Genomic DNA, 25,454 nt, shown 5'->3' on the forward strand with positions numbered 1-25,454 from the left:
CGTGATGAAATCTTGCAACCCTCCCACTTTGTCCCACCTGGGATCCCCAGCCGTCGACATTGTCACGGCTCAGTGACCCACGATCACCTGAAGCAAGTGACCCTCTCCTGACGTGTCGTCAGAAGGCCAGTAGTAGCCCAGCGCTCCACCACCGCGTCTGCGTCATCCAGCTCACGCCACCTCATCCCTCGGGCAGTCCGCCACCTCACGTCGTAAGAAGAAGGGTGAGTGCAGCTCAGTAAGATATTTTTAGTGACCACATTCACATAACTTTCATTATGGTATATGGTTATAATTGTTCTATTTTATTATCATTGTTAATCTCTCACTGTGCCTAATTTATAGACTTCACCATAGGTAGGTATGTGTAGGAAAAAACATAGCATATTTAGGGCCCAGAACTCTGGGGTTTCAGGCATCCATGGGGGGTGGTGTGTGTGTGTGTGTCTCAGAACATATTCCCATGGATGATGGGGGCAGCCGTACAGCAGGCATCAGGCACAGTGCGCCTCCTTGTGGCGCTTCCTGCCCACACACCCCGTGTCATCACACTCCTTTCCACGTTCACACTTCCCTGTTACAGACACCAATAAAAATGGGGCTTATTATTACCCACCACTCAATATAACTGACTCCTTCTCCGTCCTTAATTCCAATTCCCTAACTCACATGAACACAACAAACAAATATATATCTCAAAAGATATGCAAAAAAGTGACAGTGAAAATGTTAGAAATGAGGCTGAAATTGATGCAAACTCGTTCTTCATATAAAAGCAAATGTGAGCAATACAAACTTAAGACTAGTTGATGCAAAGTCTTGGAAAAAATTAAGTTGCCAGCAATATCATTATTTTAAAGCACTCTTATCCTTTTCAGTCTTCAGGGGAAAAACATACTCTGATGCATTGAAGCAACACCCTAATCAATTCCCAGATAGCCATCTAAGAGGTGGAATAAAATAATGATTGCCAATTTAAAAAAAAAAAAAAAAAGCAAATGTGAGCATCCAGATAAAAAGGAATTATTATACCGAGACAAGTAGGCGAATAATTCAATGCCTTTTATTCAGTTATTTCAAAAATATTTGTTGATCATTTGTTTCAAAATGTACATTAAAAAAAATCCATACAAAACCGTAATTTGTTTTAAAACCGGACAGGAAAAAAAAAAGGATTTGGAAAAAAGTTCACTGAAAGTAAAAAGCCCCGCCCCCCCCCCCAAAAAAAAACCCCCCTTTTACATGAAAGCATAAATATGGCAGGTACAAATTTTCCTTGAGTTCCTTGTTGAAATTTGGTCCATAACATGAACAGGCTAAAGTAGAAAAACAAAAAGACGCTTTGTGCACATTTGCATTATGAGTTGCTCAGGGCACCGGCAGCCTCAGCTCATCCTTCAGATGTTTATTAAACAAGAGGAGCTGAAAAAATGAGGTGTGTAGTCTCATTACATAAACACTTGAATCTGTACCCAAGGAAATGGTGGTGCTTACAACCAGTCAGAGCTGATGGCCAGGGCTGTCCATGCCTGGCCGATTCCCAGGAAAACCTCCTTCCTCTCCCCACGAACAAGAAACTCTAGAACCCTTAGAGCAAACTGATGGTGATGTCTCAGGTGTCACACGGATCTTATTCCCAGATGCTGACTTATTAATGCCCCATTTCCTTTATCAACAGTTTTCAAACTATATGGACTTCAAAGATGATGCTACAATGTTCTACTTAGAGTGCCACCAGGGTCACAAGAATGACAGCAACAGAGGGAGCATGGCTACTGTTTCTTCTGTGGGGATGACGACCACCCTCCCGTGGGTCCTTTCCGCCCCAGTGGCCACGCACTGGAAGGGACAGACGGCCTGTGGGAAAGACCACTGGCTAGGAGAGGTATTGCACAACCCGGAAGAGCGAGGACGAGGCAGGTGAGGCGCGGGCGCACCGCGTGGGTGGGGGGGGGGAGGGGTGCCCTGCAACAGCCCCCCCCTGCCCCCGGACCCACGTCCGACGGGCACCTGTGAGCGCCGCTTGTGACCGGGAAGTGAGAGTAAACACCTTACTGCAGAAACGCGGGGTCGAACGGGAAGCAGTATGGATGAGAAGAGGCTAGAGCCAGGGTGCCTCCTGTTCTACGCGCGAGGGGAGCTGGATGAGCAAGGCTCACCATGTGGGCCAAGGCGCGGAGGTCTGGTGCCCCTGGGAGCCCCGAGCTTCCCTGATGGGCAGGTGCCCGTGAAGGGACCCTCACAGCCAGCGGACACAAGGGAGAAACCGGACACCACCGGACCCGGACAGTGGCGGGGGTGGTGGTGAGGCTAAGACGAATGAGGTGAAACTGTCACAATCCATGTCCCTTTAACATGTAACTGTGCCGGGGCCTGGGGGGCTGGCCACACAGTGCAAGTGGAGGCCAGGAGACCACGGCACTTAAGGCACTTCTGACACAAAAAGATACAGGATCAGCTCGGGGCAAAAAGGGGCCGCGCAGAGCCAGAACCCCCGTGCTTTTCGGGGCCCTCTGCAGAGAGAGCAAGCCGTTGGGGGGAGGGGGAGGGGGAGGGGGCGGGGGACTGGAAGGCATCCTCAGCCTCTTGAGAGGAGTCACTGTTAACGCGAGAACTAGGATCCAGTGGGGGAGCTGGTGAAGGCTCCTCACCAAGTGATCTGTCAAGACCCAGTTCTCCAGTCTCGCCCAGTCCCTCCTGAGGAACGGGGCTGTGAGCTACGATGGCAACCTGGAGGGTGAGAAAGGCCACTCTCTGGCCACCAGGAACGGGGTCTGTTCACTGGGACGCTGATGCCCCAGCAGGGGAGTGAGTCCCGTGCAGACCTCCCTGCTTTCTTGGCCCCCAGGCCGAGGACAGACCACCAGGGAGGCTGAAGCCCGAAGGAAACCCAAAGGGGGCAGGGGGGAATGGGCATCGCGCCACTTTGAATTTAAAAAGGCTCCCAGGGACTAGAATTCTCTGCGTGGAACCGGGAGGGGGTGCACTCTCCGCCCCTGCCTCTTTCTTAGCACTTAGGAGAAAATCAAAGGTACAAGAAGCAAGGTCCCCAAAGCAAACCCAGTTGCATGCATCCCAGGACAGCCAGCTCGGCTCCAAGGGTTTCAAGTCAAGAGGAGCACCTGCAGAGGTGGCCAGAGCACAGGTGTCTAGTCTGGTTTCTGAAACGTTGGTAGCTCCACCTTGGGACAGGAAGGGAAAAGGTTCTCGGCAACGATGCAGGTCTGGCTTGGCCTGCTCCTCCTTCCCCCAGAACCTGCCCTGCCTTTAGAATGGGCACCTGTGATCTACTACAGTGTAGCTATCAGAGCCTGGAGGGTAAAAATAACTTCCCATCACAGAGCCTCCGAGGAGGCGCGCTGGCAGCTGGGATCACCCGTCCACCCCCCAGCCTCCTCTCCCACGCCACCTTGCCCGGCGCCCCTGCACGCGTGCCAGCCAGGATGCTGGGAGGGCAGGGGCTGCTGAGGTAGGTTAGCATCTGCTCTCCTCCTGGCAGATGGCGCTGAGCGGCGTTTCAAACTTGGGGGTGTCTGGCCGGGCCTTCAGAGTATTAAAGACTGAAGAACATAGCCAGAACGGCCATATCAGGACAAGCCAACCCAGCAGGCTCTCAGGACTAACTGGAAGTGAGTTCTTTCGGCCCCTGGCAACATGCTTTGAGCCAGCCTGCCATGGCTTGGCTCTGCTCTGAAGCAAACATGCCAGGCACGCCTGGGGTGACAGAGCATCTACAGTTTTCCTCTCACCCTCCCCTCGAACCATTCCTGAAACCGGTGGTGGGATGCTAGCCTCATGCATGGTCTCGGGTTTCACGCAGCACAAAAGATTTTCCCAACTCTCAATCAGGGACCCAACCCCATCCTTGAGGACGCGGCGAGAGTTGGCCCGACCCCTGGCTGGTGGTACTAACTTGAGGAGGCACACGGTACTGAGGGGCCAACTTACAGGAGACCAAGGGCACACCAAGCATGTGTGCTCTGGCAGCGATCACCTGTGAATGTGAGAAGAGTCACTGGGCAATGGCAGGACCTCGGCTGCAGCTCCCACCTCCCGAGCCCACAGCAAGGAGGCCAGGTATCCGCTGAAGGCATGACTTGGCGGGGGGCGGCCTCCTGCACACAGCAGTGCCAAGGCCCAGGGACACAGCCTGGAGAGGACTGGGCCAGGCTTGGGGGGCCACACAGCATCCCCAGGCCAAGTAGGAGCAGTGGCTCAGCCACGAGCGGGGAGGGAGGACCATTTGACTGAGTGGCCGAGGGGTTCCAGACTGGGCCTGCAGGGTTGGTACAAGCCGCCCTTTCACCAACATTCTGCTTTGCAGCCCAGATAAGTGTCAGGGAAGGAGAAGGCAAGATGGGAGGAATTCGCGTTTTCAAAAACGCTGTCCCTCTCCTAAGGGTAATCAAAATAAAAGAATTTCTTCCCATCTCCCCGGCCTTATCCTGAACGGAGAGATGAGGGTCTACCAGGGTGTCAGGAAGCAAATCCCCAGGCACTGGTAGATTAAAACTTCTCTCTGATGCAGGTGATCTGGAGAAGGGAGCTGCCTTGATGAAAAGACCCACTTCCCCGCCTTCTGGGTAATAATCCAGTTTGGTTTCTACTGTGATGTCAGGAAGAGGACCAGCATATCAGATGACACTGACATTCTTGTCCCCACAGGAACAGCTGCCCACAGCATTCAGGCCTCCTTGCTGGAGTCCTCACAAGGCACCATGAGGGCCTGGAGGCCTTGTCTTTGGGGAGAGCGGGAGGACGTGTGCGGGAAGAGGGCCAAGAGATGCACATCAGCGCGGCTGTGTCTGCCCATCTAACCCACAGAGCGATTCTGAGTCAGCCTGGCTTCAAACCATCTACAACGCTGTGGGTGTGCTCAGCAAACAGCAGCAGACGACGACGACAATTCCAAAGGACACTCAGCAAGTGAGGCCAGAGGGCGAGGCACCCAGGTGACCCTCCGTGGGGCACCAGGGGCCACGGGGGGCTTAGTGTTCCTGCGAGAGAGATGAAGTCAGGTGCAAGGCCGGCGCCCAACTGGGCTGCTGGGCCTGGGGTTTAGAACCAGCCTGTCCCCGGCCGGGCTGGTTTGTTAACTGCTGCTTGGTTTGGTTTTGGATGCTGGTGAACGGTAGGAAGAGCAATGCAGCCGGACCTGCCAAAGAAAGGCTAGGTTGGTGCCGCCGTCATTTCTGCCGCATTACCTTGCCAGAAGAGCCCGCTGCTCTGGTCGCTTTGCCGTTGCTGCAGCGGGAAGACTCGTCCTCCTTCAGCACGTCCCCGACAGAGAGAGCAGGCTGTTGTCCAGGACCGGCCACTGGGGAGCTCTCCCGAGTCACGGGGCCTGAGACAGTCAACACCATCCTTCTGGACCGAGTCACCATGTCCCAAAGCCAAGTGCCTCGGCGCTTCCAACTAGCAGCGGCCCCGCGGGGCCTCAAGACGGTGCGCACAGAACTGGAATCGTACTCTGGTCAGTTCCTTGGCACCCAGGAGGTGACGACCCAGGAGGACCCGTCTCCCCTTCCGCCCATCCGCACAGGGTCTGCTGCCGGCCCCGGCGGAGGCTCCCCGGCACGAGGCTGCCGACCCGGACAGGTCCTGGGGACTGGGTGGGGGACGGCCAGCACTGCAGGCTTCGCCTCCTCTCGTTGTAAAAAATCAGACACAGAAAAATTGCACAGTAAGGTAAATTAACAAGTGAAAAGAGAAGGAAACAGCTGTGAAGGAAGAGAAAAGGAGGCCAGCAGAAAGGTAACCGTGAGAGCCCGGGCTTCTAGAAAACCTGACACAGGACAGAGGTGAGCACGTGAGGTGGCTGGAGGGAGGGAAAGAGGAAGATTTTTGGTTTTATTGAGAATGGTTCACAGAGAAAGAAGAGGAGAAAGCTAAGACGTAAGGAAGAGGACAAGGCCCTGTGTGAAGACAGGTTTCTGCTGTGTGAGATGGGGCATCTGGAGCAGGAGGGGGGCCTCCCTGCTGGGCCCGCGAGAGGATTCCTGTTCGCAGCACTTTGGCCCTAAGGAGACTTGAGTTTCTTAGTCCGTGTGGAGGTTCCGTTCTCTGCTTTCACCACTCCGTTTTCGTGGTAACCTGGGGATGAAGGGAGACAACGCGGTGTTTCTGCTGGGACTGCAGCAGGAGTGGGAGGCTGTGCGCGGGATGAGCCGAGGGGGCCCAGGCTGCAGCCCCCGCCGGCGAAGGGCACCAGCAGGCGGCTCCCAGGGGCTCCTGCTCCCCCCAGGGTCTTGCTTTGCTTGAGGTGGGCGGTCTCTGTCCTTCCACGGGAGGGGCTGGGATGACACCCAGCCACCAGAGAGCAGGCAGAGGCCCGCCCGCCTGGACCTGAGGCGGGGCCAGACCCTAGTCCTCAGCTCCCCTCGGGCCCCTGCAGGGCACCAGCCCACTTCAGCAAAGGTCCCGGGAAGCGGGACGGTCGCGAGGAGGTAGAGAGGCTGCAGGAACAAGGCCTTACTCTTTCTCCTCGCCTGACGCTCCTCTGACAGAAAAACTGTGCTTTTCATTGTTGTCCTAAACACCCCCGTTTGTTCGCTCAAAGTCAGGCACACCTGGCTGCAGCCCCCGCCCCGTACCCGCCCCACCGCCAGCCGGGCCTGACTCCTTGTGACACGCAGCCGCGCACGCGCCCTTGCCGAGCAGGCCACACCTGGAGAGAGGCCGGCGACTCAGGAAACAGAGCCTGGTGCAGACAGGCCCCCAGGCTGGACAGAGCGCGGGGCTGGCAACGAGCGCCCCAGGACCTGGCAGGGGCCAGAGGAGAAGCGGCTGTCTCCCAAACGCTGCCCCCCGAGCACTGTGTCCCCTCAGGTCACCCCTGAAGAGAGGCGGAGCCAGCATCCTGGGAGATGGCCAGGCCGAGATGCGGAGCAGGGGGTTAGGTGAGGACCCAGAGAGCATCAGCCGCCCTCGATGGGGTCCCCGAGGCCACCCTGCGGACATGCTTCCAGCCAGAGCTCCCCACCCAGCCGCCGCCCTGCCCACCGCGGCCGCGAGGGCCCCCGCCACGTCGGCCAGCCCCACCCACAAGCCGTGTGGGCCCAGCCACGTGCCAGTCAGGCCCTGGCAGGAGCCGAGGGGCCCGCGAGGAGGGGTGGGATGGGGGAGGGGCAGTGGCAGGCCCAGTCCGGGGCCCTAGGGGGTCCCCACCCACCCCACACGGACCCGGCACTCACCCGACTCCCTCTTGATGAGCCTGGCTGCCAGCCTGGGCGCGGCGGGCGCTCTGCGCTTGGCGCTCTGCTCGCTCCAGCGCTCGCGCCAGTGCCGCAGCTGGGAGTGGATGAAGCGCCACATGAGCCAGGCCTGGGCGGCACACACCAGGAGCAGCACGCACAGCCTGTGGGCAGAGGGCTTGGTGGGCTCCGGCTGCATGTGCCCCGGGCAGGGCCAGGCCGGGCCCCCGCGGTGTCCGGCCCACCACCACCTCCGGGAAGAGCATGGCCCGTGCCGGGCTCCGCTCCACGTGCCTCAGGGCGGGCGGACGGAGCAGCGGGAGGAGGTGACAGATGCGGGTCCAGCTCCTGTCACACGGCCCCGTGCCTGCCGGACCCACAGCACAGAGCACTGCCCGTGTAAGCCCCGTGTACGCTGGAAGGATTCAAGTGAACTGAACTACGATGCAGCAGAAATAATTCTAGAAGTGCGGCTTCTCACCCGGTGAGCCACGTAGAAGCTGAGCAACCTGGACAAATCTCTGACCCCCGCTGGGCCCCGGGTGTCATGGAGACCGTGGCCTCCTCACCGCCCTCCTGGCCACCGTGCGAGGCCACTGGGCCACACTGTTGAGAACACGCTGTAAAGAGCCCGTGCATGGTTGTAACACCCAACGGAGAGGCTGGACGCGAACCCGGCACCCCCAGTGAGGCACGGGCCAGAGGAGGGGCTCCCAGCGGTACCGGCACCAGGCCTGCAGCCTGACGGACCGGGGCCAGGCAGGGAAGACGGCTGTGATGGAAGCAGGAGGCTGGCATCTCTTCTCCCCGCCGCCCAGATGTCTGAGATTCCCCCTCCAAACATCACGGTGCGGGAGACCCAGTGGTCTGCGGCCTCCTGACCTTTGGCAGTTGTGCCGAGCTCGGGAGGCTCCTGCCCGACTCACCTGCAGAGTAACGCGTTGAAGTTCCCTTTCTCGGGGTCAAAGGCCTGGTTTTCCACGCGAGCGAGGCCAAAGCCAATGGCCAGCACGGCGAGGGTGAGGATGAAGAGGCGGGTGACTCCAAATGCAGCAGCCCAGGCGTTAAACCTGCCCGAGGAGGCGGGGGAGGTACGTCAGCCTTCAGGCAGCAAGCGGGAAGAGGGTCCAAGGGTGGCCAAGGAGGGTGCTTGAGGGATGAGGTGTCCAGAGTAAGACGCTCCAGGAAAAAATAACCCCAGGGCCCTGCCTGCCGCCAGCGCGGGGCCCTCCCCTTCACCGGGCCTCAGCCCGTCCACATCACTCACAGCTTCTCGTTGTTCTCGTCTGCAAAGTAGCAGAGCCGAGCCGCGTGGAAGAGGAACTCGGTTGAGTACTGCAGTAGGAGCAGGACCAGGCCCAGGCGGCTCAGGCTGGGGAGACACAGACAAGCCTCACAGTCCCCACAAGGCACTGCACGAGCAGGGGGCAAGGGGCCCCGCCTCATCCTTCAGGATTCAGCTCTGCTGCCAAACCTTCAAGAATTTTTCTAAATACCGACCCCCGGTATTTCACCTGTCCCCTCTGGGCCTAGCGCCCCTCCTGCTCCCACGATGGCCCTGGCTGACTTCACAGCACCTGTCACTCTGTGTTCATCATCTGGCACAGGACCAAGCACAGAAAAGATGCTCAGAACAAGTTGCTGAGCTTTGCGTGTAGAAATATGAGGGACTGGTGGGAGAAGATTCCTACCAAATGATTTTTTGTTGTTGTCGCCTAAGTCTTCACAGCTAAGAGGTATACGAAGAAGCAAAACTCAACACAACATCAAATATGTGCTAGTGACCCAACCTCTTACAACACGAGCCCCCATTCCCGTGCCCCCTGCTCACTTCCGGGCACGGTGCTCTTACGGACTTTCCCAGGCAGTCTGCTGCCGACGGGCAGCTGTGGTTCAAACAAATGCAAGAAGGCTGCACAGTGAAGATACAGGTGCTGCGGAGCAGGCAGGGCCTTGGGAAGTCAGGGAGATACTGGGGGGCTGGGTGGAAAACCTGCGGGCCGTGCTGAAGAGGGACCCCGTGATTCCACCCAGGGGGACCAAAGAAGTGTGGAATCATTCAGGAAAGTCACTGGATCCTGAGAACGGTCAACAGACTGATGTGAAAACCCAGTGTCTCCACACAGCCGAGGATGCCCAGCAGGACCCTGCCCTTGACCACCTCAAGGCTTACCGCCCAGCTCTGCTCCCACCTCAGGGCCCTGACCCTGTGGTCCCCTCTCCTGCACAGCTCCGCCCAGGTATCCACCTGCCTGGCTCCGTCACTTGCGCCTCTACCTGAGTCCCCTCCTCAGAGAGCTCTTCTCACCACAGGGGGCCCAGTGGACGAGTCTGCCGTCCCATCGCCCAGCTTTACTTTCTTCCTCACACTTAACCCCCTGGGGAAGCTCTCTCACTTCCTTATCTATGGTCCACCCCCCGGCCCCACTAGAACAGATGGCCCAGGAGAGCAGGGCCTTGTCTGCCTTCACCCAGATGGAACTGACGCAGGGCTGGGCCCACGGGTGAGTGAAGGCCCCCAGCGCCCAGCTCTCCCCAAACAAGACCCCGCGTCGCTGGCCACTTCAAAGGTCTGTCTTCCTTGGGAAATCCTGCAGCCGAGGGTCTCCTTTCCCCACACTCATTCACTTCTGAAAACTAGATTAAAAGGAGTAGAGAGAGGCGGCCGCACCTTGAGCCGGGCCGGCCTCGCTGGGGACAGGCCAGCGTGATCCTGGAGGACCGGCTGCTCCGCCTTCTGTTCTAGCCTCTTTCCAGAACAAGAACTCGGCCCAGGCAGGGTCAGACCCTCCCCGTCCCCATCCTCGCGGCACTGCTTCCTCAGACCCACCCTGCCCACCCGTATGGGAGCCTGCGACACAAGAGCACAGCTGGACCCACATGGCCTCTGCCCCCTCAGAGGCCCAGCCAGGCACGGACGCTGCTCTCGGCCTCCAGAGACCACAGAGCAGACCTGGCTCCGGTCCCCCAGGTCAGTCACTCTCACGGGATGCCTGCCACGCGGACCCAGGAGACGCCGGGCCCGCGACCCCCAGGCACCTGAGCAGGTTATACAGCGCGTGCTCTCCTATGCTGCAAAAGCCAAGCCCAAGAAAACCCCAAACTAGAAGGACAGGTCCTGCTCAGTAGTGATTCTCTTCACAACAGAGACACTCAAGGCGACAGCAACTCTAATGACACGAGGACAAACAAGTAGTGACTACTGTACCCTAAGTTACAAATCGAAGGGAAAGGGAGTCCGGGGCCACGAGCTCTGACACCGCCGCCGCCTGGACGCATGGGGCAGGAGCCCCGCTCAGGCTGCCCTCAACCTGCAAAGCCCTGGTTCCCGGCCCGCGTCCCTGGGGTCCTTCCCTGGCCCTGTCTCGGGGTGAGGCAGTCACTGCTCTGGGTTCCCAGCTCTGGTCCACACGGTAGCACAGTGCTTGTGCCACTAACCGCCTTTACCTTTGCCGTAACTGTCTCTCCTCCTCGGCGGAGAACAATCCAGTAAACATAAAGGAAACCTCCATTATCCATCTGTGTATTGCCAGGTCTTAGCATGGTGCCTGGCACACAGTAAGTGTCTAATAAATGCCTCCTGATTAAATGACTGTGTGGAGAGAGGCACAGACATAAGAGGCAGGGAGCTCTGGGTGTCACTCACTTTAAGAGGTACGCGCCCGCAATGTGGACCAGGTACAGGCAGATGTACTGGAGCTGCCGGGGAATCTCCTCCTGCAGACAAGAGAGGCAAACAGTACACGTGCTCATTCCCTAACTGGAGATGCAGGGGAGGTAGAGGAGCAGGGGTAGTGCAGAAGGACATGGCAGGCCTGCGGAGGTGGGCTGCCAGACAGCCCCAGGTCCCCACCGGAGACACGCGCACCTGGCTGCACAAAGTCTGAAGGCGACTCAGTGGTCAGGGGGCGGAACTAGGTTGAGAAAGGAGACAGGGACTGGGGAACAGAGCTTTAGGAAAACAGCCAGAGAGAAGCTTTTTAAAAAAAAAAAAAAAAAAAAAAAAAAAAAGACCGTAGGAAAGGCAAGAACTCTCCATCCATGAGTCAGGCCCCCCAAAGCCACACGTCTCGTGTGGGAGGTGGGAGTCTGACAAGGCGGCCCCCCTCCTGGAGGTCATCAGGGAGATTCCAACAGGCACTGGCTCAGCATCTCACTCAACCCGCCAACACACCCCCCGTCTCCACCCCCATGCATGGGCAGCCAGAGGGAGGCACAGCAGGAGGGCGGTGGGGACAAGCTGCGTCAGAGAGGGGCCGCCAGTACTCACCTTCCGTACCTTCTGGAAGTAGAGCTCAGGAAGTGCGTGCAGCCAGTAGGCCAGCTGGCACAGGTAGAAGAACTTCACCTGGAAGCTGGAGACAAGGGGGCCAGTCACCCAGAGGGATGGAGAGAAGCCCCTGCAGGCGCTCGCCAAGCATGGGGTGGGGTGGGGTGGGGTGGGGTGGGGTGGGGTGGGGGGCAAGGGCCAGGCGGTGTGAGGAGCTGGGCCGAGGGAGGAGGTGGGGGGATGGTGGGCACCACACCCCTGAGCCCAGGACACTGCTCCACAGACAAGACCATGCACGTGGAGGGACACGGGAAGTCCATGAAAAGGCACAAGAAGGATGAAAAGAGAGCAGAGGAGGAGGGAAGGCTGAGGAGGGGCTGAATCCAGAGCGCTGTCGGGGCAGGAGAGGGTGGGTGGCAGGGATGAGCTGAAGAATGGAGGGGTCTCAGCGGCAGAGGGAGGACCTAACTGCTGAGTCTCCAGTGCTGCTGTTCTAAGGGCCGTGGTCTCTGGGGGACGCAGGCCCAGCTCTGCCCTCCCGGTGTCCCGTCGCCACAGGAGAGGAGGGGTGCTGCCTCCAGAGGAGGCCCGAGGGGAGACGTGTGTGAACGTGTGCAGGTGCCAGGAGGGCGCAGCCCAGAAAGGTCCGTGCAGAGGCTCTGCTTCCCCGTCCCTCCCAGGCGCTGTAGGAACCTGCTACAGACCCAATGTTTGCACCCCCTCGAAATTCACACGTTGAAATCCTAACCCCTACGGCGATGGTACCGGGACGTGGGGCCTCTGGGAGGTGATTAGGTCATGGGGGTGGAGCCCTCCAGAGTGGGATTAGTGCCCTTGAGAAAGAGGCCCGTCTCCGCTTCCACATGTGAGGACACAAAGAGAAGATGTCATCCATGAAGCAGGAAGCAGCCTCACCAGACACTGCATCTGCCAGCCTCCAGAACTGTGAGGAAGGGATGTCTGCTGTTTATAAGCCCCTGGGAACCCCGCCACCTGCGGTGCTCTGTGAGGGCAGCCTGGGCAGAAACAGGACCCTGTGCCCGGGCTCCTGCAGGTGACGTGTCATTTCAGGAATCGCCCGTAAGAACACGGGGAGGAAGCAGCTCCCAGACGCCTGCCTCCACGACACTGGGCCCTGCCAGGCTCGGGGGCGCTCCAGTCCTCGGGCCCACCGGCCTCTGTTCTGCCCACATTCTGGGGCGGAGAACCCAGTGCACCAGCCCGCTCCTTCCTGGGGACCGAGGGTGACAATACTCACGGGAGGTACACATGCGGATAGTCTTCCCAGAGGCTCCTTGGGTTTGTTAAGTATCCTTCCTGTAGCGGACGGGAAGAGACAGCGTTTAGAGATGTGAACATGAGGCCTGCTGGGCGGGCCCAGCGGTCAGGGGTCAGGATAAGGGTCGCACCTAGTCCCCAGCTGCCGGAATGAGGAAGGAACGGGAAACGTGAACACGGAGGCCCTCTGGCACTTGGCCGGGCTCTTTGCTATAAGACAGAGCCGTGACGTAGGAGGAAGAGCCCTGCTCTGGGGTCAGAGGACCGGAGTCTGACTGTGGGTCTGACACTGATCAGCTGCATCCTCTGAGCAAGTTAGTCTCCCTGAGCTGCAGCTGGCTCATCTGTAAAATGAGGATAAAAATACCCTCCCAGAATTACTGTTAGAAATAAATGTGACAGTTTATGTTTACGTGACAGCGTCGAGTATTATGCCTGGCATGCAGGCACTCGGGAAATGCTTGTAGGGTGAATAAGCAAATGGGACTCCAGAACCACCGTCCACTGGAAAAACGAAAAGCCTACTCTGGCTTTTCACACCACCACAAATAAAAAGAATGGCAGGACCCCACGGGCCTCCCCAGTGGGCCTCACGTGTGACACTTATCACGTAGCACCATCACTGCTGGGCCGCCAGGACTCTGCTCATGCCTTCTTTTCTGGCTTCTTTTCTCTGGCTCTTTTCTGGCGCTTCCTTGCATCTCCAGTATCTAGCCCAGGTCCTCTTACAGAGTAGGGGAGGCGACCTGAAAACCCTCCTGTTACAAAACATCTGGACATGCTGGATGCAGTCTAACAAATGTTCTTTTCAATGCAAAGCTGAGCTCACAATGAGAAAGGGAAAACCCAAGGGCCCAAGAGGGTAGGGGGCTAAAAGCCCGAGCAGGGGGTGAGGCTGTAGCGCCAGAGCTTTCGCACCTGCACCTGCGTGGGAAGAGAAGACCCTTAAAGGGCCAGCACCCCAGAGAAAGGGGAGACTAGGAAGGGTCCGATGAGTAAGACAGGGAGAAGAGGACCATGTCTGCTCACCCAGAGCTCAGGATGGAAACAAAAATATGACCCCCTGAAAATCTATAATCTCAGATTCACTTTCACGTGGGTTTGGAGCTCAAATGGACATCACGTGTGTGTCTAGGAGCCCTCACACAAAGAACTCGGTATTAACAGTATTTGTGGGCGGGTGAAGCCCTCGGGACGTACTTTCATCTGAGAACGCAGAGGGTTCTCACACATACAGCCTCGCTAAAGATGAGTTTATAACCCAAGATTACAGAACATACGAGGAAACGGCCCACCACTAGCAAAAGGAGGCTGACGCCATGCGACGCTCAGGGAGGGCGGAGGAGGTGACGCCAGCCTAGCCTCCTTTTACAAACAGGGAAAGGAGGGAGTCCCCAAAACAAGGTGGCTTCTTAGCAGCACGACTGAATTCTGAGCTGCGCCTCAGGCCTCCAGGTCCAAGCGCCCCAGGCCTGGCTGTCCCGGGGAGTCAGAAATAAACCAACCGAACTGGTGGCTTTGACGACGAGGCCCAGACCCTCAGATGTTCCCAACGCGACTGAGGACGGGGCTGCGCTCGGTGGGGCGGAGCCTCCAGGTGACTACTGGAGCCTCGGTCGTACTCCCCGACGGGAGGGCCGGTCCGCCCCCCACCCAGACCCCGAGTCACTAAGTGCCCCCTGGACATTTCAGATACGACCAGGGCCTCATCAACACAATGACTCAACGGACGGGTCCCATGAGGCGCAGACCCCAGGGCAGTCACAGTAACTTCGGTTTGAAGGAAAGGGTCTCCCCGCCAAACCCTCCTGGCCGCATTCCATCTCCTTCCTCAGAGTCCGGCAGAGGTGGGAGGCTCTGGGGCGCGCGGGGGTGGGGGGAGAGGGCTTTTCCGCACCCACACTGGGGCCACCCCTCTCTGCCCCCCACACGCCGCCTGCATCAGATGCCGGCCCCGGGCACACAGGTTCACGGCCTTCTGCCCTCCCTACCCCCTTTCCAGGGAAACCGAAGCAGGGAGGCCGTTCCTTCCTAGAGGAAGCACCAATCAATGTATTTAAGGATGAAAATGGTACTTCTGGGATCGAAGTGGGAGAAGAATTTCCGCCAAAAAAAAGACTGGCCAAGAAAAGCAGCCCTGACAGAAATCGAAAGCCCAGACGATCCTGTGATTTTAAACAGGGACCCTCCCCGGCTTGGCCCTTTACTTAGGAGACAAAGAAATCAGAACTGTGAAAACGCACAGAAAACGCCCCAGAACAATGCCGCCGGCCTGCGAGGGGCAGTCCCGGGCGGAGGGCGGCGAGCAGGGCAGCCAGAGGAAGAATGACTCACTGCTCCGAGAACAGTCTTTTCCAGACCTCGGGCCAGGCAACCGCCCAGGGAGGCTGGGCTGGGGCCCCTCGGAGCTCAGCACAGCACACCGAGTGTGGGCTCGCCCCCAGATCCCACCCGCCAGGGCGCCTGCCGTCTGGGGGGGGGGCGGCCTTTGAGATCCTCTGTTCTCTCCTGAGGAGCAAGGGAGGCCTCGGCAAGCTGGCACACCCCCTCCCCTCCCCTGCAGCCTTCCCTTCCAGTAGATGAACAAAAAGCACCACAGGAAGAGAGAGCAGCATCCAGTCCTGACACAGCTAGCTGCTACCAGGACCCGGTGGTCCTTCAGGAACACCCACTGCTGAGGTTCTGCTGCAGGCAGTCTGTGTGTTAGGAGGCAACCCTTCCCCGAGCCCCTGCCTCGGAGGCGCTCCCGTGCGAGGTTCCCGCTGAGCGCCCGGCTGCAGGTTTAAACCGTGAAGGGAGGCATCCCGGGAAGCCAGGCACCCCCCACCCCCAGCTTTGCCAGTACAGCGTTTTGTTTCCCCTGAGCGATGAACAGCAGCTGAGAGCTAGACTAAAGGTAGGAGGGTCGACATTCTTATTAAATTAGCAGTTGGCCCATCTGCGACCCCATCACCCTGCCTGGATCAATGCAGAGAGAAACGTCTGAATTCAACACCAAGATCAAACTGGTTATTTCGTGGGGGGAGGGATTTAGGGTCAATTTTTACTTTCTTTTTCAAACTTTTATGTATGGCTTATTATTTTTTTAAATGATCATCTATGCTGTTCATAAAAACAAGCAATGCATGACTTTAAAAACTGCTGAAGCTTGGAACGAGAGGAGGCAATTCGCAGTCTACTTATTCCCTCTCACAACAACATTGAGCACTTAGGACACACCAGGAACTGCGCCTGGGGGATGGCGGTGAGCACGCTGCCTGCTCCCAGCCGCTCGGGGGCCAGTACGAGGGGGAGGCAGGCAGCAGAGAACGCACAGCTCAAGAAAACACCACAGCAACAGGCGTGCTGCAGCAGATACAAGTGTGCGGGGACCTCTCTGCAGAGGTGACATTTAAGCGGAGACTCGGATGGCACGGGATGCCGGGATGGAGCACTGCAGCAGAGGAAGCACCCCTGCCAAGCCCAGGAGGCAGGAGAGCCAGCAGTCAGAGGAACAGTGGGGCTGGGGCCAGTGAGCCAGAGGGATAAGGCCAGCAGCACCCAGAGCACAGGAGTGAGGAAGGAGAACCACTTCAGCACGAGCGCGACAGGGGATTTGAAGCAGGGGATGCGTGATCTGGTTCACGTTCTAAAAAGATCCGTCTGGCTGGGCAGACAATGGATTGGGGTGAGCGGACACAGGAGTGGAAACAGCCTCCTTCCAGAAGTGGTCCAGCAAGAGATGATGGTGCCTTGGATTGCAGCTCAGGGCCTCCTGACCGTGGCACCAGTGACACCTGGGGCCAGACTGTCCTTGCTGTGGGGACTGTCCTGGCACTACAGGACATTCAGCTGCATCGCTGGCCTCGACCCACTAGGTGCTGGTAGCATATTGTCAAGCATCCCCTGGAGAGACCCATGGGCCTGGGGGCAGAGGTGTAGTAGGCAGAGAGCAGGCGGCAGGCGCTCCATGTGCTGGTGGCAGTGGGTGGGGGAACCTGCCGATGAACTGACCGGAGAGCGAAAGAGAAGACTCGAGAACAAGTTCATCGTAACAGAAACACAGGATTTAAAAAACTAGCTGTTTTCACTCCTTTTACAAAACGACCCTCTCTCCTTCAGTCACCTTCACTCCATGCAGAATGGCCTGGAGGGAGCAGGTGAGGGCTGAGAGCCACACGACGTCTCAGGACCTGGGGTCACTGGAACTTTCCAGGCTCCCTTGGGTCTCGATTCTCCTGCTGGAGATGCTGAGTGGAGACCTGGCTGTCACCATGGTAAAAGCCTGTTATAAACAACGTCCCCAGAAAAGTGTGGCAGCTCCAGACTCACGAGCATCATTTCTAAGCCCTGGACGGCCCAGGAGCCTTGCACGCTCTGGAACTGGGGGGAAATTCCTTGGCCGTAGGCCTGCGAATCTGGTGAAACTGGGTCACAGCTGCGGTGGACGGTGGGCTGAGGCAGGAAGGGCAAAAGTGATTCAGAGAGGAGGCAACGCTTCTCCTGCAAGAGCAGTTAAATGTCCGTGGGACCCGAGGGCTCTTCTGCTTCAAGGCAGCTCGGGGTCTCCAGAGGCCGCGTAAACCAAACACCCAGTGGCTGGGAGAGGCCTGAGCCCAGCGGTACCTAGACTTCCCGGGGCCGCACGTGTGCTGCACAAAGGTAGGGGGCGCTACTCACGCAGACCACACACAAAGCCTGCCCCAGGGGGAGTACAATGTGGCAGGCCTGCTCCAGAGCACAGAGGCCTTGGGCCCTGCATTTAAAATTCCTATTGTTCTGTGATTAAATGATAATAGAAATAAAGGTAACATACAAAAGGGCATGCTGAGTCCCGCTTTGAGAATATGGATTCACTGTTCAGCCCACAGACAGACAGGTCGGTCTTGAGGACGGGAAAGCTCATCACTGTTGCTAAGGAAGGGGAAGCGGGGGAGAGGTCAGGGGAGGCAGGGAAGGAAGCTTCTAGGAGGTCACAGGGTTGCTGAATTTTCCAAGCCCCAGGCCTGGATTTCTCACAGGACAATTCTAGCTCCTGAGGAAGAGACGGGGTTACAGGAGGTGCTCCAACACTTCCTAGGACGACAGGCTTGTTACAAAAGACCCCAAAGGGCTGTCCACATTCCTTCGTATGAAGGAATTTTGCTGTACCAAAGGTTGCTTGAAATAAGAGTATTCTTGTGCAAAAGGGGAGGCGAGTCTGGTCCTCCAGGCATTTGTGGAAACAGCACTGACTCTCACGGGACCTGACGTGCGTGCAGGGGGATGCTGGCCGAGCCTCGGGAGGCCAGGGTGGTGAAACGGAACCAGACCCTCAAGTCCAAGGCCCGTCCGCTTCAGAACCACGTGACCATGGGGCCACTGCGAAACCTGAGCTTGGATTTCTTCGATCCATAACACAGGTACCGGAATGAACATAAAACTTAGCTCAGGGGACAGCACCGTGCGAGGGCCCTAGGACGGAACGCAGAGCTATGGAGCTATATACGCTGTCATCACCGTGACATCACATCATAACGATAACAAGTGTTTACTTTTGGACCAGAGGACGCTCCCCAGCTATTAAACAGCACCTAAACCACTGACGCTCTCTCACGGCGATAACCTGGCAGCCCGGGCCCCAGCCATCAGCAGTCCCTAGGGCCACTCACCGTCACCACCACGTAGAAGCACCAGATCACCGAGCTGAGGTGAAAGACGACCAGCTGTCCAGATTCGTTGAACTTGCTGTGCTTGACCTTGGAGAGATGAAGCCGTTTGCTGATTTTCTAAAGAATAAAGAGAATCCTGCATATTAACATATGAGAGTATAGGTAACGGCAGGTTTCAAACTCCTGTTTTCTCCCCACAAAAGGGCTGAAGTTTGAAGCCAGCCTCATCCAAGTTATTTCATGGAAGCCTCGTGTGTGCATATAGTGTTTAGTTTAAGGCAAGCATTTTGAGAAAGCGGCGAGATGAATGTCTTTGGCTGAAATGTAAAGAAAACATCCCCCAAGGGTTGCTGTGTTTGACCCCTGAGAACACCGTGTCGTCATAGTTCAGGCAGCTCCCTCCCCTGTAATAAACACTGTGGTCCCACGTGCTACAAAGGCTTTGAGGGGGACGGAGACCAAACTGTGGTGCAGGAGATCCAGTTGCTAGGACCAACCAGCACCTCCAAACAAAGCGGAGGCCTCAGAGCTCCACCCGCCGAATCCCCGCAGCTTCCCATCTCGGAATCCAGACACGTCACTCACGTCTAAAATGTACTCCTGCACCACAGCGTGCAGGATGATGGTGATGAAGATGTAGAACAAGACTGTGACCAGGTCCTTCGGCCCGTAGCGGTAGTGCACCGTCTCGCCATCTGTGGAGGCAACGAGAGCCACGTCGGCACCCCTGGGCCACGAAGTGCTCTGAGACCCAAAACCGAAAGGAGGTCTGGAGCAGATTGTGCCATCAAATGCTTCCCCCTTTGGCTGTAACCCCAGACTTAGAAGAGTTTCTTCGCGAGAATCCCACCCACCCTCTGGACTTGGCCCTTGGGAGCACCAGTGCAGAGGGGAAAGGAGAAGCCAGCACACGGCATATTGTGACGATGTCTCCTGATCTGGGCAGGAAGGCACAGGGGCTGCAGCCAGCAGGTGGAGACAACCAACCTCCATCATTCCCTGGCTGTGTGACTATAGAAAAGTGATCAACCTCTCTGAGCCGTAATTTCCTTCCCTGTAAAAATGGGACTGCGGTCATACTTCATCGAGGAAGCATGATGCAGGGTTAAGAGTGTGGACTCAGGACTTCCCTGGTGGCGCAGTGGTTAAGAATCCGCCTGCCCATGCAGGGGACATGGGTTTGATCCCTGGTCCGGGAAGATCCCACATGCCGCAGACTAACTAAGCCCGTGTGCCACAGCTACAGAGCCTGCGCTCTAGAGCCCGTGAGCCACAACTACCGAAGCCTACACGCCTAGAACCCGTGCTCTGCAACAAAGAGAAGCCACCACAATGAGAAGCCCACGCACCACAACAAAGAGTAGCCCCTGCTCGCGGCAACTAAAGAAAGCACGCAGCAATGAAGACCCAACGCAGCCAAAAATAAAAATACTTTAAAAAAAAGTGTGGACTCAGAAACCTGAGCTTGTATTAAAGCTCTGTCATTTATTTCCTCCCTCTTTGTTTTTTGTTTGTTTGATATTGATGATTTTTTTTTTTTTTTTTTTTTTTTTGCTATACCACATGGCTTGTGGGATCTCAGTTCCTGGACCAGAGATTGAACCCAGGCCACAGCAGTGAAAGCTTGGAATCGTAACCACTAGGCCACCAGGGAACACACACCTCCCTCTTTTTCAAAACAATTGAAGTATAGTTGATTTATAATATCATGTCAGTTACAGGTGTACAGCAAAGTGGTTCAGTTACACATATTTTTTTTAGATTATGTTCCATTATAGGTTATTATGAGATTGAATATAGTCCCCTGTGCTATCCATTAAATGCTTGTTGCTTGTCTATTTTATAGATAGGAGTGTGCATCTATTAATCCCATACTCCTAATTTATCCCTTCCACCACCTTCCCCTCTGGTAACTAACTATAAGCCTGTTTTCTATGTCTGTTTCTGTTTTGTAAATAGATTTAATTGCATTATTTTTTAGATTCCACATGAGTGATATCATATTTGTCTTTGTCTGACTTACTTCACTTAGTATGATCATCTCTAGGTCCATCCATGTTGCTGCAAATGGCATTATTTCATTCTTTTTTATGGCTGAGTAGTATTCCAGTGTGTGTGTGTGTATGTGTGTGCACGCGTGCATGTATAAAACATCTTCTTTATCCAGAAAAAAAAAGATGAAAACTTTAATTCAAAAAGATACATGCACCCCAATGTTCACAGCAGCACTATGTACAAGAGCCAAGACATGGAAGCAACCTAAGCGTCCATCGACAGACAAATGGATAAAGAAAATGTCATTTATTTCCTATGTGACTCTGGAGCACCTCTGACCTTTCTGTGCCTCAGATTCCTCATCTGTAAAATGAGGATTACAGCAGTTCCTGTACTGCAGGGTTACTGTGAGAATGAGGTGACTTCAGAAGTGCAAAGTGCTTACTTAGAATAGTATCTGGTTCATAGTAAGTGCTATACATGTATTTGCTACTATTTTTGTTGTTGTTGGGCTATTGTGAGGATTAAACGAGGTAATCTGTATGCAAGATGCTTATCAGTGCCTATAACCATGGTAAGCGTGCACTAAATAGTAGTTTAATAAAATATTATTTAGTAGTAATAAATTAGATGGACTCCCAGGTATCTCAGTCTTGTAAAGCTCTGCTACTACAGCCTCCCTCTCCACGGACAGAGGAGGATTCATGCCTTCGTTCCAGTTGGCAGGCCTGGATCCCTGGTGCTCTGTGGCCCGCTCCCCCCCAAGCAGATACACTGGCCCCCTTTCCAGCTGTGCTGCCTTTGTGCTGAGTCACACACGAGTCATCTGTCTTTGCTGGGATGCGTTTACCAGAAGGCAGGCCAGGGTGGGTGAGTTTCAGGGTGGCTGCAGAGCGAAGCAGAGCTGACTGGGTCACTCTGGGAGTCAGCCCATGACCCCGCCACCCTGGACTGGGAGAATGCACTGGTGGGCGGTGGGGGGGTAGGAGGGGGCAGTAAAGACATGGAGCGCGTGAACTCTGAGATCAGACAAGCTTCCCCTTTTCCTCTCCCTCTTACCTTCCACAAAGACCCTACTCTGTGAGAGCCACTGGGCTAATCATTGAAACACGGAGATAAAAGACGCTGCCCTGGCTTCAGAGAGCACAGACCAGTAGGGAGACTGACAAATAAATGTACAGTGACCTACAGACAGGCGGACAGCCACACGGTGACAAGAGGTAAACACAGCCACACAGGGAGCCAAGGCAAGCGAGGGCCGAGGGCCGACTCCAGCTGGGGCAGCCCCTCAGGGTAAACAGGAAGATATAGAAACTTGAGAACAAGCTGGGGTGGTCAGGTGCGGGGAGGAGGGCATCCTGGGCAGAGGATGCAGGCAAGGAGGATGCAGTGCTGCAGGCAGCCAGGGTACCACGTCGAGGGGTGTGGACCTCATCCTGAAGGCAATGTGGAAGCATCAAAGAATTCAAACTCAATAGGAAAATGAGCATATTTGGGCTTTTGGAAAGTTTACTCTGGCAGCAGTAAACAGCATCGTGCCTGGAGGTAGACACCAGTGATGCAGGTAAGGAACCACAGGGACCTGAATTAAAGGGGAAAAGGGAACAGGGAGGGAGGAGGGCCATCAGCGGCAGAGACCTGGTAAGACTAGGTGACTGACCCGGGAAGGGGCTGAGATCAGGGAGGGGAATCAGCACCGAGGACCGAGGAGGAAACATGGGAGGAAGGGAAGAGATGGGCGTATGGGTCAGCCTCTCCTTCCTGCCTTTCCATCATAGGGCTGGCATTACCCTTTCCCTGCCTTCTTCATAAGGGAGGATCAAAGGAGACTCATTAGACGGCAGCATATTTTGAAACTATAAAATAACTAAACACGTGCAAAGTTTCACCATCGAGACCAACCTTATGAGGGAAAATAGGATTTATGCTCAAACAAGCATGGTCCAAAAGTAGTTAAGTAACGTGTGTCAAGACTTTAGATTATCCATCTTAAAGCCTCTTCAAGTCACCTCCATTCGTCACCCCATATACTATATGGTTCCAAAGAGATGTGACCAGAGCCTTAAAACCTTCTTGAAACAAGAATGGATGCATAGACTAATACATTCTTTTTTCCTTTGCTGATGAGAGCTCCTTGCATGTTTATTCATCCACTAATAAACCACGTGCAGGGCCCCATGCTGGGTGCTGGGGGACAGCAGGGTATGAGGTGGGCATGGCCCTGCCCTCTCGGAGCTTAGCAGTGCACACCAAACTCTCTATACCTAAAAACCAGAGGCCAATAACAACGGCAACAACAACAAAAAAACAACCAGATTGAAAAATGGGCAAAGATCTGCAGCAATATGGATGCACCTAGAGATTATCATACTAAGTGAAGTGAGTCAGACAGAGAAAGACAAATATCATATGATATCACTTATATGTGGAATCTAAAATATGATACAAATGAACTTATGTACAAAACAAAAACAGACACAGAGAACAAACTTATGGTTACCAAAGTGGAGGGGGAGAGAAGGGATAAATTAGGAGTTTGGGATTAGCAAATACAAACTACTATAGATAAAATAAATAAACAACAAGGTCCTACTGTATAGCACAGGGTACTATCATTAGGGAAATGTAGATCAAAACCGCAATGAGATACCACCTCAAACCCATGAGAATGGCCACAATTTAAAACAAAAAAAACCCAACCAAACAAAAAACAGAAAATAACAAGTGTTGACAAGGGTGTGGACAAATTGGAAGCTTCGTGGATTGTTTGTGAAAATGTAAAATGGTACAGTCACTATCAGAAACAGCATGATGATTCCTTAGAAAACTAAAAATAGAACTACCAGATGGCCCAGCAATCCTACTTCTGGATACAGACTCGAAAGAACTGGAAGCAGCATCTTGATGAAATGTCTGTACACCCATGTTCACAGCACTATTCACAACAGCCAAAGGTAGAAACTACCCAAGTGTCTTATCAACAGATGAATGGAAAGACTAAATGTGGTCTGTACATACCAGAGAACATTATTCAGCCTTAAAAAGGAAGGAAATCCTGTCACATGCTACACAGAGATGAACCTAAAGGACATAATGCTAAGGGAAATAAGCCGTCACTAAAAGATGAATACTGTATGATTCCATCACAGGAGCTTCCCAGAGGAGGAAAATTCACAGACACAGAAAGAACAGTGGTTGCCAGGGGCTGGGGGCAGGGAGGATGGGAAGTTGCTGTTTAACAGATACAAAGTCTCAGTTTTGCAACGAAGAGTTCTGGAGATTGCACGACAGTGTGAATGTACTTAACACTACCGAACTGTACACTCAGAGATGATTAAGATGGTCCATTTCCTGGTATGTGTATTTCACTATAATTAAAAAAAAACACCAGCGGCCAGGTGTGATCAGTGCTGTGACGTGGCTAGGGCACTGGGGAGGAAGGGTCACTGAGCCAGAGAGCTGGTGAGGGTGGAGTGGTCGGGGAGGAGGCATCCAGAGAAGGTCCTGCTGGACAGAGGATGGGAGTGACCTGCAGAGCAGGGCTGGGCAAGCCATGCCACAGGGGGCTCCCCCGACAGGTCGTGGTAAGACACGCTTCCAAAGGCAAGGGAAGGTTCTGGAGGACTGAGTCACAGATGCGTTCCTCCTGCCAGGTGGATGGCCTAGGGGGCCGGAATGGGGCCGGGAGAGCAGTCAGGAGGCACTCACAGAAGCCCAGGCTGGGGGGCGGGAGCGCCCTGCACTCACGTGGCGGCCGTGTGGTGGAGAAGACAAGTTGGGAGAGCTGTGGGTGATGGAACCAAGAGGACCAGCTGGCAGACTGGCCGTGGAGAATGACCCTAAAAAGTTCCCTCTGGAATCTGTCTGCCCTCTGTAGCCCCCGTGCTTTCAGAACGCTTCAGCGTGCCGTCTCATTTGACTCCTGTAACCACCCACGGCGTGGGCAGAGGAGATGAAGAAACAGGGTTCACATGGTAAAGGGGCACGGGCCACTTCTCAGGTCTCCCAGGGTCCAGAGGCCCGGCCCAGCCCCCAATGCCACCTCACATCCCCCCGCCCCCGGCCCCGCCCCCCTGCTGGTAAGAAGCTGCTCCTTTGATCTCTTTCTCCCTACAACAGAACAAGCAGCATCATATCCAAATACTCACAAGCTGTGCTCTGATTCATGCAGATTACCTCTACTGCTTGCCCCTTGTCTGCTGCCTTCCTGCTTTTGAACAGGGCAGGAAAGTAGATGGGTTTGGCCCCTTCGGCTTTGCCACAGAGCTATGGAGGTTGGAACTTTGTGTTTTTCCAAGAGGCTATAAACAAATGGATATTTGGGGGGTTTTTTTCCTTCTGAAATTTTTGGCTGCTCACTAATTCTTATAAAAATCCTCTCACTCCCCAAGTGAGAGCTCTGACCCTTTAAGCAGTGCCCCTATCCTGCATGAGCTCTCAAAAAGAACGGCGATGGTCTGGCAGTGAGCGACTGTGATTTTTTTTTTTTAGAAGAGTATATGTTTCAGCACATCTCTGAGCTCTTCGACCAGAGAAGTGAGTCTGGCCCTGAGTCACAGCAAAACACCCGCAGAGACCAGGTGGGGAACGCAATGAGCAAAGTGGTCCAGGCGTCTTAAGATAAATCCTTTCAACACAGAGGCCGCTGCACTAAACAGGGAACGGTCTTTAGTGCCACAATATGCTCCCCCCTGTCTTTCCTTAGCTCTAGGGCCCTCTCTGTCTGTCTTCCACATTTCCACTTTGAGAGAGAAACAAGTTTAAGATCCACTTCCATTTCAACCTTACTAAAAGAAAAACAACAATTCAAACTGGGATACATGGTGGCTGCCACGCAGTCTCAATGTCGGGAAGACATTAGAGAGGAGTGGAGACTGTGGCAAAGTGCAGAGTGCATGTCCCAAGGGGTGAAGGAAGGAATGGGGAAGGCCCTGGGAGGGGCGTGGCCCCATATTTCAAAAGCAAAGAGAGAAATCCCTACATGAATCATCTGATTGTTAAATGCCGGTGACTAATTCCAAAATTTTAAAAACACTTTATGGGCCAACACCAAACTGCCTAAAGAAAATACACACACAAGCCAACTCC

At 55.1% G+C, this 25,454-nt stretch overlaps 1 protein-coding gene across 2 annotated transcripts in view; it reads right to left on the minus strand.

Moving 5' to 3' along the window:
* Positions 1-5,819: 5,819 nt before the first annotated feature.
* The window catches only part of TRAM2 (translocation associated membrane protein 2), a 70,737-nt gene continuing 51,102 nt past the window's right edge, over positions 5,820-25,454 (minus strand). Inside the window, exons 3-11 of one of the 2 annotated variants that reach the window (XM_059075332.2) lie at positions 18,957-19,066; positions 18,372-18,488; positions 12,722-12,780; positions 11,464-11,548; positions 10,840-10,910; positions 8,461-8,565; positions 8,120-8,263; positions 7,194-7,357; positions 5,820-6,093 (exon numbers count right to left, since the gene is read on the minus strand). In XM_059075332.2, the coding sequence (XP_058931315.1) occupies positions 6,020-6,093; positions 7,194-7,357; positions 8,120-8,263; positions 8,461-8,565; positions 10,840-10,910; positions 11,464-11,548; positions 12,722-12,780; positions 18,372-18,488; positions 18,957-19,066 (929 nt within the window). In that variant the 3' untranslated portion in view covers positions 5,820-6,019. Of the gene's footprint in view, positions 6,094-6,164; positions 6,927-6,993; positions 7,358-8,119; positions 8,264-8,460; positions 8,566-10,839; positions 10,911-11,463; positions 11,549-12,721; positions 12,781-18,371; positions 18,489-18,956; positions 19,067-25,454 lie in introns of those variants that run through there. The other variant, XR_010835112.1, reaches the window with a different exon arrangement.

The sequence above is a fragment of the Kogia breviceps genome, chromosome 10 (genome assembly GCF_026419965.1).
Source record: "Kogia breviceps isolate mKogBre1 chromosome 10, mKogBre1 haplotype 1, whole genome shotgun sequence".
NCBI classification, from domain to species: Eukaryota; Metazoa; Chordata; class Mammalia; order Artiodactyla; family Physeteridae; genus Kogia; species Kogia breviceps.